Source organism: Tachysurus fulvidraco, chromosome 9 (assembly GCF_022655615.1).
Source record: "Tachysurus fulvidraco isolate hzauxx_2018 chromosome 9, HZAU_PFXX_2.0, whole genome shotgun sequence".
NCBI lineage: Eukaryota > Metazoa > Chordata > Actinopteri > Siluriformes > Bagridae > Tachysurus > Tachysurus fulvidraco.
The window spans coordinates 7,580,363-7,597,476 of record NC_062526.1 but is presented as its reverse complement, the minus strand read 5'-3'; the positions used below and the strand labels follow the sequence as shown (position 1 = coordinate 7,597,476).

The 17,114-nt window shown below is 38.4% G+C and overlaps 1 protein-coding gene across 5 annotated transcripts in view; it reads left to right on the top strand.

The window, feature by feature from the left end:
* Positions 1–17,114, top strand: part of bmp2k (BMP2 inducible kinase) — a 38,607-nt gene that overhangs the window by 4,733 nt on the left and 16,760 nt on the right. For 4 of the 5 annotated variants that reach the window (XM_027138435.2, XM_027138434.2, XM_027138433.2 and 1 more), the window contains exons 2-4: positions 15,890–16,008; positions 16,417–16,522; positions 16,909–17,051. In XM_027138435.2, the coding sequence (XP_026994236.2) occupies positions 15,890–16,008; positions 16,417–16,522; positions 16,909–17,051 (368 nt within the window). Of the gene's footprint in view, positions 1–6,629; positions 6,758–15,889; positions 16,009–16,416; positions 16,523–16,908; positions 17,052–17,114 lie in introns of those variants that run through there. The other variant, XM_027138436.2, reaches the window with a different exon arrangement.

Here is a 17,114-nt window from a genome sequence, read left to right as displayed (position 1 = left end):
AAAAGAATGCTGGTACAATGCAGCACGCTGTGCCATGATGATCACTTCCTTTGTGTTTGCCCACCATTTTTAAAACCAAAGTGAAATGGTTGAAATGATAAAAAATATAGATGGAATTCATCTATATCAGGATTTTTAGAATATGACAGTATATGATTATAAGTGCACACTTGCACAAGATGAGATTTAATGATGTTTAGCTGATGTTTCTGATTAATCAGAAGGTGTTCATTAATTTTCTAAAGTTGACTGTAATTTCAAATCACAGATTTGTATTATAAAACATTATGGTTTCTATAGTAACAGCTTGTTCACTGGAATGTCTATAGGGGATGTTGTTCATAATTAAAATTTTTCGTCATAGTCAGATTTAAAGCTGTTTTTCACCACAAGAGTCTCATGATGGATGACTTTGGGCATTTGTTAAACAGTATGTTTGCTTATGTGCTTCGCTATTTTTTCTAATCTAGTTCTTGATGACAATTGTGAAATCCTGCTTTCTGTTGCTCTGTTTAACAGTTAGTATGTGTAAGAGTAAATCTTGCTGGTATATGATCACACCTCCATTCTGGGACAATGACTTCAACTTTAGGTGTTTGTAGCATGTGGGTTAGCTTTTAAATGTCTAACTGTTTGTATGAGAGCAAACACTGACAAACAGCTTTGTTTGTAGCATAATTAGACATTTTAAACAATTCCAGCACCACTTACGAGCTTTACTAGAGATCTGTATGCTTTTGCAATGACAACATTCCTTCTTTTTTTTTATTGTGGTTTGAACTTTTTATTATAATTATTACTGTATTATTTTCCTTAAAGCTGCAACAAGGTATTGTGATCCAAATGTGTTTGTATAGCTGTTGTATATAGTTCTAAACTGTTTTTCTCTTCCAAGGGATTATGCAATGGCAGGGAGAGGCCTAATTATCTGAGCGTGCAGTTTTGGGATATGCACAAGCACAATGCTGGTGGTTTCTTAAAACAAACATGTTTGTCCCTACTGTCAAGAGCGAGGGGTCCATTTTGGTCAGTGGTGAATATTGCAGCATTATTCAGCTGACCTTGAGTTTTTCCCTTCTCAATGACTGTGAAGAGAGTCTACATCAACAAGCTCTGACACACCAGTTTTCTTATCACGCTTCAGATGAGTCACGCTGTGTGTGAAGTAGTTTTCAGCGATTTGATAACTGGCATGCTGCATTTTATAGACTGAAACATCTGGTTCTATTGTAAGTCCTGTTTGCACACCTGGCAAATTACTTACAGAGGCCTGTGTGAGTGAGTGGAAAGTGATCTTACCAGTTTTTAAATGATCTATAAAATGCTGTAATCAATTTTTGTGAGGGTCTTGAAAAGACAAATGAAGAGAGAAATGAAAATAATAAAAAATGTAATGAATACTCACAAAATGTCCTAGTGTTGGTTTGGTCATTTAACAGAAAGGGGCGTGTCTTGTCAATATGTGGCGGAGAGAGTGTTCAGTGCACATGTGTGACATTAGCCAAATGCGATTGAAACATTGACATGGCAGATACCTGCCGTTACCTCTGCCTCGGGTTCCAAATGAAACGTAGCTAAAACTTTCACAGTACAACAAACAGTACTACAAAAACACATTTGACCTGTATTACCATAGTATTACTCATTGAGTTCATTTATTGATAAAAATATCCCCTTAGCCAGCTGCCCCAGCAGGTTCTGCTATAATAGTTGCCTGGGTTGTGCATGTATGTGTGGGGCGGAGCTATCAAAACAGGGGTGACAACCATCTGGGTTAGCGGCATGTTTGTTTTGGTGATTTCAAATGTCAACATTGGCTTTCAAACATTGTGCACCTCACCTTTAACTGTGTTCATGAGCTCATATGCATCGATGATTGGCTTAGTGTCACTGAGATTAAAAGGGAAGTGAGGATGCGACGCTTCATTTTTGCGCTCTTAGACTCTACACCATGTACGGTTGTGATCACTGGAACGTAGGGTGAACGTTTTTTTTTTTGTTTTTTTTACTTTACACCATTCCGGAGCCCAACAACCTTTTTTCTCTTTGATTAAAATGCAATACAGCTTTCTCACTGTGTCTACTTAGTTAATAATAACTGCAAATGAGCCGGTGCGTAATGTTATTACGTTTAAATTATAGTGCTGTTTCTTTCTCAGAATCTGTACTCTCTGTGTGATCAGCTGCAGCATGGAGCTTTTAGCACTCGTGACTCACTTTCTGTGGTGAGAACATCACATAAATGCAAAGGAAGTGCTACTTGTACGAACTGCTACTGTTATCATAGAGAAGGTTCTCTGTGCTTATCCCAGGACTCTTATTCACAATCTGCTCATCTTGACCATCATTGCAACACATGCCTTATTGTTTGTTTTCTTCATGTATTCGGAGATGACTGATAATGACTATTCGTCACCTAGAAGAGAACAAGCTCACTATGAGTTTCCTCAAGTGCTAATCTCAGGGAGATTTCTCAACCATGGTGACCTTTGGCTTGCTGGTTTGGGATCTAAATTTAAAAAACAAAAAAGTATTCTCTCCTGTAGAGAAAGGGATTTTTGCCAGCTGTTCAGAGTGGATCTGGATCTGTGCTCGACTCCCTGTTTCTTTTAAAATGGTTCAAAGAACAGCCATCAAGTTATTACTATTAACAGTGATGCCTCATGTTGATTACGTCTCTCATCAGTGCTATAAATATATTTGCTTTTAAGGCAACTCGTAAGGTTTATTAAAGTAGGATTATATGTTTAAGTTAATTTTGAAATTAATGGAAATCATTCTGTCGTTTTATTCTTCAGCCAGTTTTCAGCAACGTTGCAATTTGTTTTAGCTGTCAAATAAGATAAGATGTAAAGGAAGTTAGAGAAACATGTGCAGGCAGTAATGGTTGGACCGCTTAATGTCTCAGCAGATTAGTGCAGAAGATATGGGAATACAACTCCTTTAAATGGACAAGCTATATAACTCTGTGTTTTGTGAATGCTTTCTGATCTGTTGTACTCATCAGTTCTACTGAAAGCACTGTCATGGCTTTCCAGGACTTACAACTTTAGTTGTTGTGCTTTGTAATTTCCCTTCACCCTATCGAGACCAGCATTTACTCATGAAAACTGATGGTGTGAGACTCAAGGCAAGGTTCTTGCTTGTTTGCACTGAGAATCTTGGTTATACAGTGCTTAACACAGGAACACACCACCTCTGTAGAGAAAATGGGACATTCACGTCTCTGCTAATGGTACTGTTGGTATCTCACCCTGTGCATCAGCTCAGAAGGGTTTCTTAAGTAATTACCTGTCAAAGCATTTGTATTCCCAAGGTATCGTGCATAGAATAGACAACATAAGCTAGCAGACCTAATTCATTTTGTGTAACTGAGTTTCTCTCATCCTGGATAAGCTCAGAAAGCATTCATTTCCCTCTATTTCTAGAATCTGACCTGGCCTGCTTCTTTTTCTGAACAATGCACATTAACCGCAGGAGGATCGTATGCCACCAAATTTCAGGGTTTCTCTGAGGCAGCCAGTTTTCGGTTGTCAATTTCGTTGCATAGATCTCATGAAGGCAGGTAGAAGTATTTTGATAAATGTCTTTACTTCTGATAATTGTGTTTTTTTTATTTATTTTTTTTATTGTTCTTAGTACAGTAAGTATTGAGACCAAAATACTGTTAAATGATCTTCTCTGATTGGGCAGAAGATGTTAATATTTTCTGTAAAAGCATCACAGAGAGTAGCACTGAAAATCAAATGCTAAGTACATATTCTTATAACTGTACAGGAAATCATCTGATAGATTTAGATGCCAATAGTGATCAGGAGACAAGGGAACAAAAGTGCCCACGCTCTCAGGGTGGGATAGATGGTGAACTTTACTCTCTAACCTCTCAGTCACAGGGGCCATATCCTGTTGTGGGCATCTGTGTGCTCATGTATGTGGAAGGACTTTAGTGACACTTTCCTACGAATGGCCCTGTGATACAGCAAGAAGCAGCTGTTTAGAGAAAAAAAAGAAGTTGGCTGACTTCTCAAATTTTGAAAGATGAACATATTAGATTTCACTTTTCATAATATTTGCTAAAGAAAAAGTGTGCACTATTCTTATACCACAGTAACACGCACTTCTGCCTGCTCTGTCACCTTCAACACATCTTTGCGATACAAGATAGTGTCACCTTTACTGCAGAGCGAAACTAGGGGTTCACAGCCTGGGTGCTAGACATGCGCTCTCTCTCTCTCTCTCTCTCTCTCTCTCTCTCTCTCTCTCTCTCTCTGTCTCTCTCAATCTATCTATCCATCTATCTAATTATCTAATGTAAACTTAATCCTGGGATTTTCTAAGTGTAAATTTTAACCTAAAATTTGACCCAACCTACACATTTAAAAAAGAAGAGACCAACTTTGTCAACATGTCCCTTCTCAATGTCATTAAGAGAAAGAACAGAGTCAGAAAACATATGCATTATGATTATTTTCCCCCTCAGGCAGGTTTACAGCAAAGTCTTTGTGACTTCTCTTGTTGTACGTCTAAACACCACAGCTGTCTTTTGTTATTAGAGTGAATAGAACTAATGTTTGAAGTGTTTCACCACCGTCAGTGCTGGACATGAGTTTTCTCTCTCTTGCTGAGTTTTATTTATGTTGACATTTTGGAAAGTGTTCTGATCTGAACTTGTTTGATTCTGCGCATCACGGCTGCTATGGTAACAAGAGATTTATTATTTTTTTTGCCATTGCTTAGGCAACTTTATCATTTGGTCTAAAGCTTGGACCTCAGCAGTGCAATTATGCAGGTTGTTTACATGACCTTACCATGCCCGAGTTCGACAGTGATGCTGAACAGATGCTCTGGAAGGTCTCGATGCTAGCTGTTACTGACATGTTCAACTTCTGAAGAAAAAAAAAGTAAAGCAAATGAACTCTCAGCTAGTCAGTCACTTCCTCAGAGACAAGTTTTCTCAGCAATGGGAAACAAACATTGTTAGAGGTTTTATATGTAAATTTCATGTCCGAGTTACCACAGATAGTCTTCCTATCTTTCTTAACAGATACTGGAACTCCCCAAAGTTTTAATTCATGTTTGAAGTTTGTTTCGGATGTTCTATGATTCCATAACAACGATCTCTCGAGGAACATTTTAAATCTTAAACATCTTCAATAAATCATCTGATCTTTTCTGAGCCATAGAGAGCCACGATCTTGAGAAAATTAGCATGGAATGCCTGCTAAAGGTTACGGAAGTTTGGAAAAGACATCGCCGGGTCTGTCCAAGTTTTCATCTGTTTAAATTCAGTGAGTCTGTGTCCACTGTAGCCTCCGTTTCCTGTTCTTGGCTGACAGGAGTGGAAGCTGATGTAGTCTTCTGCTTTTGTAGTCAATGTGCCTTAAGCTTTGACATGTTTTGTGTTCTGACCTGCTTTTCTGCTCACCCCAGTTTTAAAGAGTGAATATTTGAGTTATTGTAGACTTCCTGTGAGCTCAAACCATTCACCTTGGAGCTCTCTTATTAACAAAGCATTCATGTAGGACTGTTATGTCGTTTTTTTGTTTTTTTATGTTTTTTTTCCCCTCTATTCGGTGTTAACTTTCGAGAATGTTGTGTGTTACAGGAGATCTACAATTTCTGAAATAAACAAACCAACCTGTCTGGTGCCAACAACCATTACTGCTATTTTTTTTCTCATTCTGATGTCTGGTGTGAAGATTAACGTGACCTTTATCTGCATGAGGTTATGCATTACACTGCTGATTGTATAATTGCATGAATGAGTAGGTGATCCTTTAAAACACAGTCCTTTTGCCTCAAAATATATATTAGAAGTGATAAATACCTGACATTATATTTGCAGTCCTGCAGCTATTTTTCAGATGTTTGGCGTAGGATTATATCACTATCATCCCTCTTATTTGATTTTAAAGAATTTAGTGTAGGAGAATGTTGTGCCAGGTTTTGAGGAAGTTATGGATAATAGTCATACGCTCCTGATTATCATGGTACAGCTCACAGTCATGACCATGTGAGTAATTAGGCTATTTTGTGTGGTCTCACTGGGACAAATGTATATATCATGTCCTTTTGTTACTAATGCATTGCATAACTAGTGTGTGTGTGTGTGCACATGTGTGTGTGTGTGTGTGTTCTGCACTTTTCTGGTGGAAAATAGGTGGTAGTTTCACATTCATTTACTTGATTTTTGTATCAGAATGCTATTCATTTCCCTCTGTGTTTTATTTTTGCTTCAATAGATTCGCTTCACTTTTCATAGGACATTCTCATGTACACACGAATCGTCTGAGAAATATTAAAGGCAAATTCTCCCAACAAACTGGCTGTAAATTTCCAGAAGGATGACAGTCATCCCGCTGTGCTGTCAGGGGAGCCATCAGTACGTGCAGAATCTCTCAAGTGTACACCAAAAGTGAGCGGGACTATTTTTAGCCTCGCAAGTATTCAGGCAGATAAATTTGTGAGCATCATTGTGGTGTAACTTTGTCACATGTGGGAAACAGATTAAACAGTGTTCTTTAGCAGATATTTGTGAGTTGTATGTGGGATCGTTTTAACTTGCCTGTCAGTGCAAGATGGATGGCATACCCACACGGTGTGGAATGATGCATGAGCAAAAGTTGCAGTTTTTTCTCCCCTTCCCTTTTATGTCTGAACCTGGGTAAAGTGAATATGATAAATCAGGTCATCACAGATTACACGGTGAGATGAGGTACCATTCGAAGCTTGAGTATCAGGCATCATTCTTAAAACCGTAAGTATATAAAAATTAGTAAAGAAATATGCTTGACTTCATTTTGAAGTTCACATCTCTGATTTGCCATAGTAGGAATTTAATTTAACCATCATATGACTACTGGATGTACATTTAGATAGTAATTGATCTGTCATGAACGTTGTAGTCCCTGATATTAAGCTTGATTATATATTTATTATTCCACAAAAATCCAATGTTCATGCAGGAATATACACTATCCTACCCAAGGCGTATGTTCAAGTAAAGGGGAAAAAATGTGAAATGAAACATTCCTGTGTTTAAGAACTTGACAGTAAAGTGCAGTTAGTAGTTAAACATGACCAAGTTGACATTTGCTGTTACCATAGCTCGTTTTTTAAATTGGATCGCGGTTTTAGATACACCGTCATGCAGTTTTATAAGAAAATTACATAGTATGTTTTTCCAAGCTTCTTGGTGAACCTGCCACAGTTTTTCTGCAGACTTTGGCTGTCACCCTTGCTTCTTTTTCCTCGAGTGAACCAGACATCCCATCTCTCCATTTCAGTTTTATTTGAAAAGTGGTCTATTACTTAGTACGTTATTTTTTCTAATGACCTACAAGTATTGCGCTACATTATATAAATTGTGCCTTATTATTATTATTTTTTACTTCTGGCACAATGATGCAGAAGACAATTAAGGTTCACAAGATGTATACTATAGTGTAAGGCTTATGTACCATATTGTACTATATATAGACTTCTTAGATTATTATTAACAGCCGTATACGTGCAACAAAATATTTATAGAATGTTAGTTTCTGATTTCTGCTAGGGAAACACAGGAAATAGATTTTGACTTGATATTTTAAAACTTACTGCTACTTCCTTGTATTTCTTAAATATGTGGTAAATAGTTACATGAAAAGGGTGTGTTCAGTGTTGTGTAGTGTTCACATCTGCTGCAGAGAGAGCTGCATGTCAAAGGCGATTACCTCAGTTCAGGAAGATCCTTGTTGGAAACAGGGCTCGATGGGGCCTTTTGTCTGTCTCAGGAGGAATTCCTATGGAGACATGGAAACTGCCAGCCTGCATCTCACCAGGGGTTAGCCATTTTGTTGTTATTGGGTGGACATCTCACTCATAGACAGTTAGACACTTACCCTTTTTCGAACGTGTTCGTTTCACATCTGTGCTTTGTGTTCGTTTCCCTGCTGCAAATCAGAACATTAAATATGCTATTAAACATGCTGACATTCACAGTTTCCTCATAACGAGCTGCTGTGGGAAGCTGCTGGTATTTACCAAAACACAGAATATTTGGGATGTAATAACACGTTAATTGGAAGTAGGTGTGGCCAAATTATAATTTTTTTTAACTAGCCCTCTAGCCACGTAAGATTCGATGTACACCAGATTCATGCTGTGGTTGTATAAATTCTTTGTTACTAGGCCCCAAAGTGATTAGATAGTTAGTTAGCTAAGTGGATTAATATAGAGTAAGAGAAATAAACGTGTAGGATGTACAGGCATAAAGGGCATTATTTGAGACTTGCTATCGATGTTAGGTTTTGTTAGGTGTTATTTTTGCTTACAGCAAACTTATTACTTACAGTTTTGTACTAAAATAATTTATTTTATCTTATTTATTTTTTTTTGGTTGCTTGGTTTTGTTGCACACTGAATAATATGTCCAGTAACAATTTTTCTACCTTCAACCCCACCCATTGTATGTAGTGCATCAGTCAGTGGAATTTGGAAGTAGTAGCATTCACTGTAGCTATAGCATCAAGGTGTGACGAACCACTGATTACAAACATGCATATCTAATCGGCTTGTTCAATGTGCCTGGGCCACTGATTTGTACTACTGCCTGGTCTTGTATTTCAATCATCACCTGTCCTGTTTCTGTGATCATGTGCCCACTGTAGCCTCAGATTCCTACTCTTAAACCGGATGTGGTCTTCTGCCGTCGAAGTAATGTGTTCTGTCTTCTGAGATGCTTTTCTGCTTACCACGGTTGTGTACAGTTGTGTTACCACAGACTCTCCTGTCAGCTCAAACCTAGCCATTCACTTCAGATATGTCTCTACAACAAGGCAATTATAACGTAACATTTGCCACACAATACATGTAAGGGATTGTCTGTGATGTAAAGGATTCTAGTAATCTGTAAATAGTGGGATATTAGTAATACAAGTGCAGATGTCTGTAGGAGTAGTTTCACCAAAACCCTAGAGGCAGGGAGGGGAGCAGTGCAACAGCACATCCAGTGTGACCGATGATGTCATGGGTCACAGAAAGAGTAAAGCGTCTCTATCTTTATCTTAAGGCATTGGTTTCTCTCAATGTAGCATTTATGGATGTTGCTGATTAAAACTTTGGAACTTCGGTAAATCAGTTAGAATTCATATACTTTGAAATCTTTCTGAAAGGAAAGTCTGATTCCGAATGTGTTGTCTTGGTCAAACTACTAAACCTGGTTCCCAGATTCTTCTGCTGTGAGGCCTCATGAGAAGCTCAGTCTTAACCTGCCTGGCAAAACACTCAAGGTTTAGTCTCACATGTGTGCCAGTGCTGCATTACCCATAAAGCCAGGAAAACCCACACCCAGCAATCAACCCTAACCCTGAAGGTGTATTCGGAACTCTATTGCAGGAATACTACTACTATTACTACTACGACTAATAATAATAATAATAACTAGATTTGTAAAGTTTGTCACGACAATCTTTGATGTTGGCTTTGACGATGCAAGTATTCGCAAAGGCTGGTGCTGTTTGGAGGCGAGTGGACATGGGTGTCAGTGTTACTTTTGGAAGCAAGTAGACAGAAAGCTAGGGTGCCAAAACATTTGGAGGTAAACGGAGATGAGCATGTGACGTCATCTTGAGGAAGTTCCCCTTATTGGGCTGAGTGTTTTGATATGTCAAATGTTCATGTTGTGTTAATTATTTTTTTCATGTGACGTGACCAGAATACACGTGAGGCAGTTCTCCTCATTGTGCTGAGTGTTTTGATATGTCACATGTCCATGTTGTAAAAAGTATTTTGATTTTGCATATTTTGGGTGGGGCTGCAGCCCAAATGAAAGGCCAGTTGGTACACCAATTTAAAATTTTGTTCAGAGCATCACCCTAAAGGAGCTGGCCGAGTTTGGTGTAGTTAGTTCGAAAGCTTGCTGAGTTATAAACCTCGAAAGTTTATAATGGGAGGCTATGGGAAAAAAGGCCGTCTTAGAAAAGTAGGATTGCTTAGAAAAGTAATAGCAACAAACATCAGACCAGGGTCTACAACATATCCAAATTTGGTGCATGTGGCTCAAAAGCCCTAGGAGGAGTTACTCTTGATATAATTTTGTTTAAGCTTCAATAGGAAAACAGAATGTTGCCTTCTACAAAGCCAACATAATAATGTACTTGTAAAAATCTTCAGAATTGCAAGCCTCTAGCATCAGGTCTCATGGACAGGATCTCCTGCTTTCCTAATAAAGTCTCAGCATTTGTCTCTCACTTCACAAGCTATGTTCTTCACAAGCTACAATGTTCTGCTAATGCTACCTCGTTAGGCGCAATTGTGCTGACCGTTAATGAAGCTGCTAGGCAGTCAGCACTTTCCTGGATTGCTGGGCTTTAAAGATACATTGGTGGATCAGGTGAGGAATTTTATTGTTTAACTTGAACTATATTGTCCTCAGAGACTGATGCAACAAAGAGGTGAGTGTGAAATATTTATGTGTAGGAAAATCATAACTGTATTATTATAAGTACAAGCTCCACTGTGTTCCCCAGACCAGGTTTTAGTTGCCAGGAAACTGGAGCAACTAGACAAAAGCATAATGTACAGTGCTTAGCTAGTTTGTATATTATTACAGACTGAAGGATGTGAATGTGTTTATGATCATCGGATTGCACCTATAATAAAAAGTTGTTGGCCAAAGTTGTTCCGTTCTGTCATCACATCACATGTAAATGTTATTCGAGTCTGGCTTGTATCTTTTCTCTGTTCATGTTTAATTACAAGGGGATTAACTTACAGCAGGATAGTATAATGGCAGGTTAACGCTTTACTTTTTTGTTTCTACATAACTGCGTGCTCAGTCAACTGTGCACACTAACTACTATAAATCCTGTTTTGCCTCAGCCAGTGTATGCTTTGCATCAGGATTCAGGACTGTTGCTGAATAGCTTCATTATTGAGGTTCACTGCATGACCATGACTATGAATTAAAACAATAATAGCGTAGACACACCATTCTGCTGATGATTTGCCGGCGTCTGTGCTGTTATGATGAACTGAGAACTTTACTTTAGGAATCCTGTTTGTTGTTACTGTGGTGATGAAGTTAAGGAGTCTAATCTACACATAAACATGAAGTCATTTGATATGTATTTGTGTGTACAGAGAGCTCTAGCTGGGAGCAGAGTCCCAAGGGTGGCTGTCTTATTTACTGTTTTATCACACAAATAGTAATTTGCCCTCATTGTCCTATGACAGCAAGCCCTCTCTCAAATCAATTCTGCACTATTCACCCTCCCCTTTTCTCAGGGAATTAATGAAGCATGCAGTGCTTTGTCTACAGAAAAAGCTTTAGAAGAGTGGGAAGAAAATCCACAGCACAGTGATTTACTGAGAACCTGACCCTGGAGCATATGGACTCCATCCATGGGCGAGCAGCGCCACTGGGACTGAAAATGTCCTGGCTTTCTTAAGCCACCTGCTGTCCCAAGGCTCCTCACCTTGGGACCATGGACAGATACGTGACAGCTGTGTGTGTGTGTTTGTGTGTGGGAGCAGAGCTGGACTGTGGAATGGTGGATGCTGTAAATGGGGCTTTCCAGGCGTAGTGCAAAGCCTCTGAGTTTAGTGAAATGTCCTGCCATAACAAGTTTGGGTTCTTGTCTCTCAATGGTATTTTTAGTTTACAAAGTAGAGCTCGTTTAGATGTTTTTATAATTTACAAAGGCTTTATGGTTGTGCTGAAACTACCAGAGAAGTAAAAATAGCCTGTGGAAAAAATGGCAGTGTTTTCTCACCTGTTAGTCCATTGGCTTTTTTGACAATATGAAGAATGCTGTTTTCGTCTGCTTTTGGGTATTTGTGTGTGGGAAGACCTCAAATCGTACTTTGGCCATTAGGCGTGTTATGTTATTAAAATTTTAAAGTCATTTTGATTGATAACTCGAGACAGGACTAATATCAATCAGACATTTCTAAACTTGCAGGTCAGTTTTGGAAATCATTCGAACCTGTAAAAAAATCTTTCTGGCATAGCAAAAAAAATGTCATTGCAGCATGACTAACAGCTTAACTGATAAATGTGAACAAATTCACACTCAGTACGTCATCACAGAACATCAACAAAACTTAACTATAAAAGTATAATGTGATTAAAATTAACCACTACATAATCTTCAAAACGTATTAAAGCATTCTAAGTGACTTTAATAAATACTCATTTTAACCACAGGTTTATATCAGGCCAATACAGTCATTTTTGCACATATATTTATTGACCACAGATGGAAATGATGCACCAGGATCGACTAACTGAACAATGTATTAAATAAAAAATGAAAAGTTTGATCTGTGCAGAAATCAAAGGTTATGAGCCATGAATGAATTGTAGTTGCTGAGCATTGAACTTTGTTTGACGTTAAATGTATTTGAAGGAGTTATTTTATCGTATCTTGGGCACCACGTTAGGGGAAAATATTTAGAAGGGTAAACAAAAGAAGATTGGAAATCCTGGATGCACGTGCAACGGTTTTGCAAGACCTTTTGTATTAAGACAAATAAATCCGTTGACTTAATGCATTTTTTTTTAAACCTATGCTGTAGAAAAGAGATTAGTCGTCGTCGCGTTGTCTAGATTTTCCATTATTATAGACTGCTGAAAAGCCAAATTGGACAAGAACAAATATGTATTTTGACAGAGTACAAACAAAACAAGACCACGCAGCTCTCACAGACGCTACTCACTTTCTAAGCCCAAGTGTTTTGCTTGTTTTTTTTTTAGTTTTTTTTTTTTTTTTAAACTATCCTCTAAGATTACTACTGTTGTTCAAAATCAGAACTTGTTGTGAAATTGACTGGAGTTGCTTTTGAAACTACTTCTGAAATGGATCGAGCATTTCAAGTTTGACAGCCCAAAATATACAGTACATTTTAGTTCATTTCCAACCGTTAGAACTCAATAGCAGTACTCATCACACTTTACAAAGCTGCATCAGATCCCTTTTTTTTAATTATGGAGCACATTTCTGCTGCCAGTATTGCTGCAATACTTATTTAGTAGTTTATATTCCTATTGTCTCGTGTATCTATTCAATTCAATAAGCATCTCCACTGCTGGTCAACACCGAGCACATGAAGTGGTTTATATAATTGTGTTCTCTTATTATAATGAGACAAAAACTTAGTTACAACTAATAAATTGTTGAGTTTATTTATAGTCCCATCTTCACTTCTGCAAGCATTACTGACAAACCTACAGTGTTTCTCAGTAGTTACACATCACTAAACCTTTTCCAAATCTAGATCATGGCTAAGGCTATTAGTGTTTTTAACTGGGCAACAATGCAGCGAACATCCTGCTTTTGGATCAAAGCAATTCTACTTTCACAAGACACTACATGTGGTTTCAGGTCACGGTTTTTCTTTTGTTGTTCCTGGAAATCGGTTTTACGGGTATGCCCAGGTCTCTTGTTCCCGAAGATGGTGACTTCCTTTTCTATAAAACATTCCCATTATATGATTTAGAGAGTTTCCACTTCAGACAATGCAGTTTTTTTTTTTTTTTTAGTTGAGTAATAACTTAATGCAATTTATGATGTGCTATCTAGTGATGCCACTGTTTAAACTCAAGTCCAAATCGGAGTGCAACCTAAACCCTAATTACATGGTTGGTGCTGTGTGTTCAGAATGAGATATGGCTGAGACCAAGGCACAATGTTTAGTGTGAATAATAAACATGCAGCTTTGAGTGTGCTCACTTCTGCCTGCTCTGTCACCTTCGACACATCTTTGCGATACAAGATAGTGTCCCCTTTACTGCAGAGCAAAACTAGGGGTTTGCAGAATACCTTAGCTGCATAGCCTGGGTGCTAGACATGCTCGCTCTCTCTCTCTCTCTCTCTCTCTCTCTCTCTCTCTCTCTCTCTCTCTCTCTCTCTCTCTCTCTCTCTCTCTGTTGTATCTGCACTCTCAGTGAGTTGATTAGCTGCTCATTGTAGCATGCAGAGATAAGCATATCTCCTGAGGGGTAATGATACAAATGTGCAGAGCAGTTTGGCTTGTGCTGCTGTATCCTCTACATTTTCAAAAGGCAAACATAATCATATATGCAGTTTTGGTTAAAGGGAAAAGTTTAATAAAGTTTTTTTTTTATTGAAAGATTATTAAAAGCACAATAAAATGTAATTGGTGCATGAAGACAATCTTGCAAAGCTAGCTGTGTTTAGTCAAGCCTGCATACACAGCAGTGCTCAAATCTGAATGTTTCTGTTGGTTATATTTACATTCTGTTTAACATCTCATTTATAAAATCGTGACTTCCTTATTTTTGATTTACTGAAGTGTGGCAGGTTGCTAATGGCTGCCGGAGCTCGCTCCAGATTCACGACTTAGCCATACGTTTTCCTCTACGACAGCTTCTGTGCTAAACTACAAGTAATGGCCTTCCATTGTAGATAATTCCATAAACCCATGTCCCCATTATATCAGATCCCTATTTTAACCTGATCACAGACACCATTTGATATAGCAAAAAAGCAGCTTTGTGGGTCCTCATTTTTTCCCAGGTCTGTTCTGCTGGCTCTCAGTCAAAATACGTTCCCTATTCAGATCAGCTAAGAGAGTTTGTTAGGCAACAAGCAAACCATTGTAGGATCTGCTTTGTGGGTCCCACAGCATGACTCAGCTTGGTGTTAATGAGAAATGGCTGGCAGGTCAGACGCTGCTACGGTTCATTCACCCCTCCTCGAATGGTCCAGGCCTTGTGGAGGCATGGCTCCTTTTGCCACTGTTTCCCTGTCTCTGTCACTGGGATCTCTGTGTGAAAGCTTCACACATCAGATGGTGGCAAGAAGCTCTGGTTTGATGTGAGTTTTTGTTGTTGTTGTTGTGTTGTTTTCCTTCTTTTTTTTTTTGCTTTTTGAAATCTTATTTTGTGAATTGAACCCACTTTATGTTGGAAGTGGACAACATACTCATAAACTTAAAAATAGCCACTGTGCAGGGCTACTGTAGTGTCAAAAACAAAACTAAACAAAGAACCCTCCAAAAATTAGCCATATGGTTTCTTTGAATAAATAATTCTCAAAAGCTGATCAAGCCTTTGAGTGAATGCCTGCACAGAGCCCCCTGAACACTTCTGGGATGACCTGGAACGCTGTCTACCCCTTCGCCTGACCTCACTAATGCTCTTGAGAAATGGAAGTTTTTATAACAGCAAAGGGGAAAACTCTGCTAATAGACAGACACATAATGGTGTGATGGTCAGGCATTTACATACCTTTTGCCATATAGTGTAAGGCATCTCTAAAGTGCTACTAATCTTTTGACTATTTGCTAGATAGCTAGTTTGGATATTGGTGGGCAATACATGCACAAGCTATTGTGTGTTACGCTTACAGCCTTTAAAATGCTAAAATAAAGTTCCCCATTGATTATTGCACATAAATATTCTGTCATCGATTATTTTCCTGTAACAGCAAGTTTGTTCCTTTTTTTTTGTTCCATTATTTTGGTCCTTATAATCTCTCAGATAAACATGAAAGCCAGTATTTAAAAGAAAGACCCTATTCATGTTTTATCGCTAAAGAAATTGGTGAAGACTTGCTCAAGAATTAGACGTATAGTGTCACTAATCAGGAAGGGGCACAAGAGATGTCGACTTGACTCAGAGTGTGGAGTAGGTAATGAATTTTAGCATGGCTAATGGAGTGGATGTAATGACTGACGGTGGAAACGATGTGTTCTCAGTAATGATGCTTTTTATTTATCTATGAAGGACTAATTTTCTAGAGCATGGTATATAAGATGCTTCTCCCAGGACAGTCTGTACAGCATCTGGGCTGCACTTTGACATCAGCATTGTGTACTGCCGTGACTAGCATTTCTAATAGCTTACACTTGCGTTTGCTTTGTGTGTGTTGTGTGTTCCTAGGGGGTTTCTCCATGGTGTTCCTGGCACGCACCCACAGTGGAGTACGATGTGCCCTGAAGAGGATGTATGTGAATAATGTTCCTGATCTGAACATCTTCAAGCGAGAGGTTATGATTATGGTGAGCTGCACATTACCAGATACAATCTCAGAACACCATGAAATTTTTCACTGCGTACTTTATGTACTGTACGAATGACCAAATCTGGTTCTTGGACGCAACAATGATCTTTATGACTAAAACATGCCGTTTCATTATTTAATCTCTGTATGCAGTATGAGACGATCTCCATTTATAGCTATTGTTTTAATCTAAGAAGGTCATTGACATCACTGGTCCTTCTGCAAGCATCCACTAACTCCAGTGCTGCTTAGTAACAAGGAGCTGATCGGATTCATTTTTTAATAGATCATTTTTTTTATCAAACCCTTGGGCAACACTTAGTTTTATTTTGTTTTAAGATTGATAATTCCCTCTGTTGCTCAAATCAACCTACCTGAATTCACTTTATTTTTTTTGTCTCAACAGAAAGAGCTGTCAGGCCATAAGAACATAGTGAGCTACCTGGACTCCATCATCAACACAGTAGGAGACAGCGTGTGGGAGGTCCTCATCCTTATGGAGTACTGTAAAGGTCTGGACAAATGTTAAACATGCTAGTACTTTATATATAGGAAATGTGAGTACACTGTTTCTGGCATGCTTCATTCATTCATTAATTAATAAATTCTCTGTTGTTTTGCTAATGTTAATTTATGCAGTTCCTATGCATTCTTTATTAGATGCTTTCAAAATAGGAACTTTTACAGCTTCATTTGGAAATGCTAAAATAGAAGCAATCTGTTTATTAAGTAATTGATAGACAATAAACCCAAGATTGTTGAGCCCTCTCAGGATGCTGGTATTGATTGATTGATTGATTTATTTACTTGTTTCTGTTACAAGGCTGAGGTAAACATACTAAAATAATACTTGTCGCCACTTAAAATGACAACCCTTTGTCTTACCCTTTGTAACCAGCGGGTCAGGTAGTGAAACAGATGAATCAGAGGTTGAACGGTGGCTTCACGGAGGCTGAAGTTCTCACCATCTTCTGTGACTCTTGTGAGGCTGTGGCCAGACTGCACCAGTGCAAAACAGCAATCATCCACAGAGACCTGAAGGTACTAATCAGCACAAGTTGATTTAGTCTTTAGTCCAAAATTAGTGGGTTTAGCTGTGAAAAT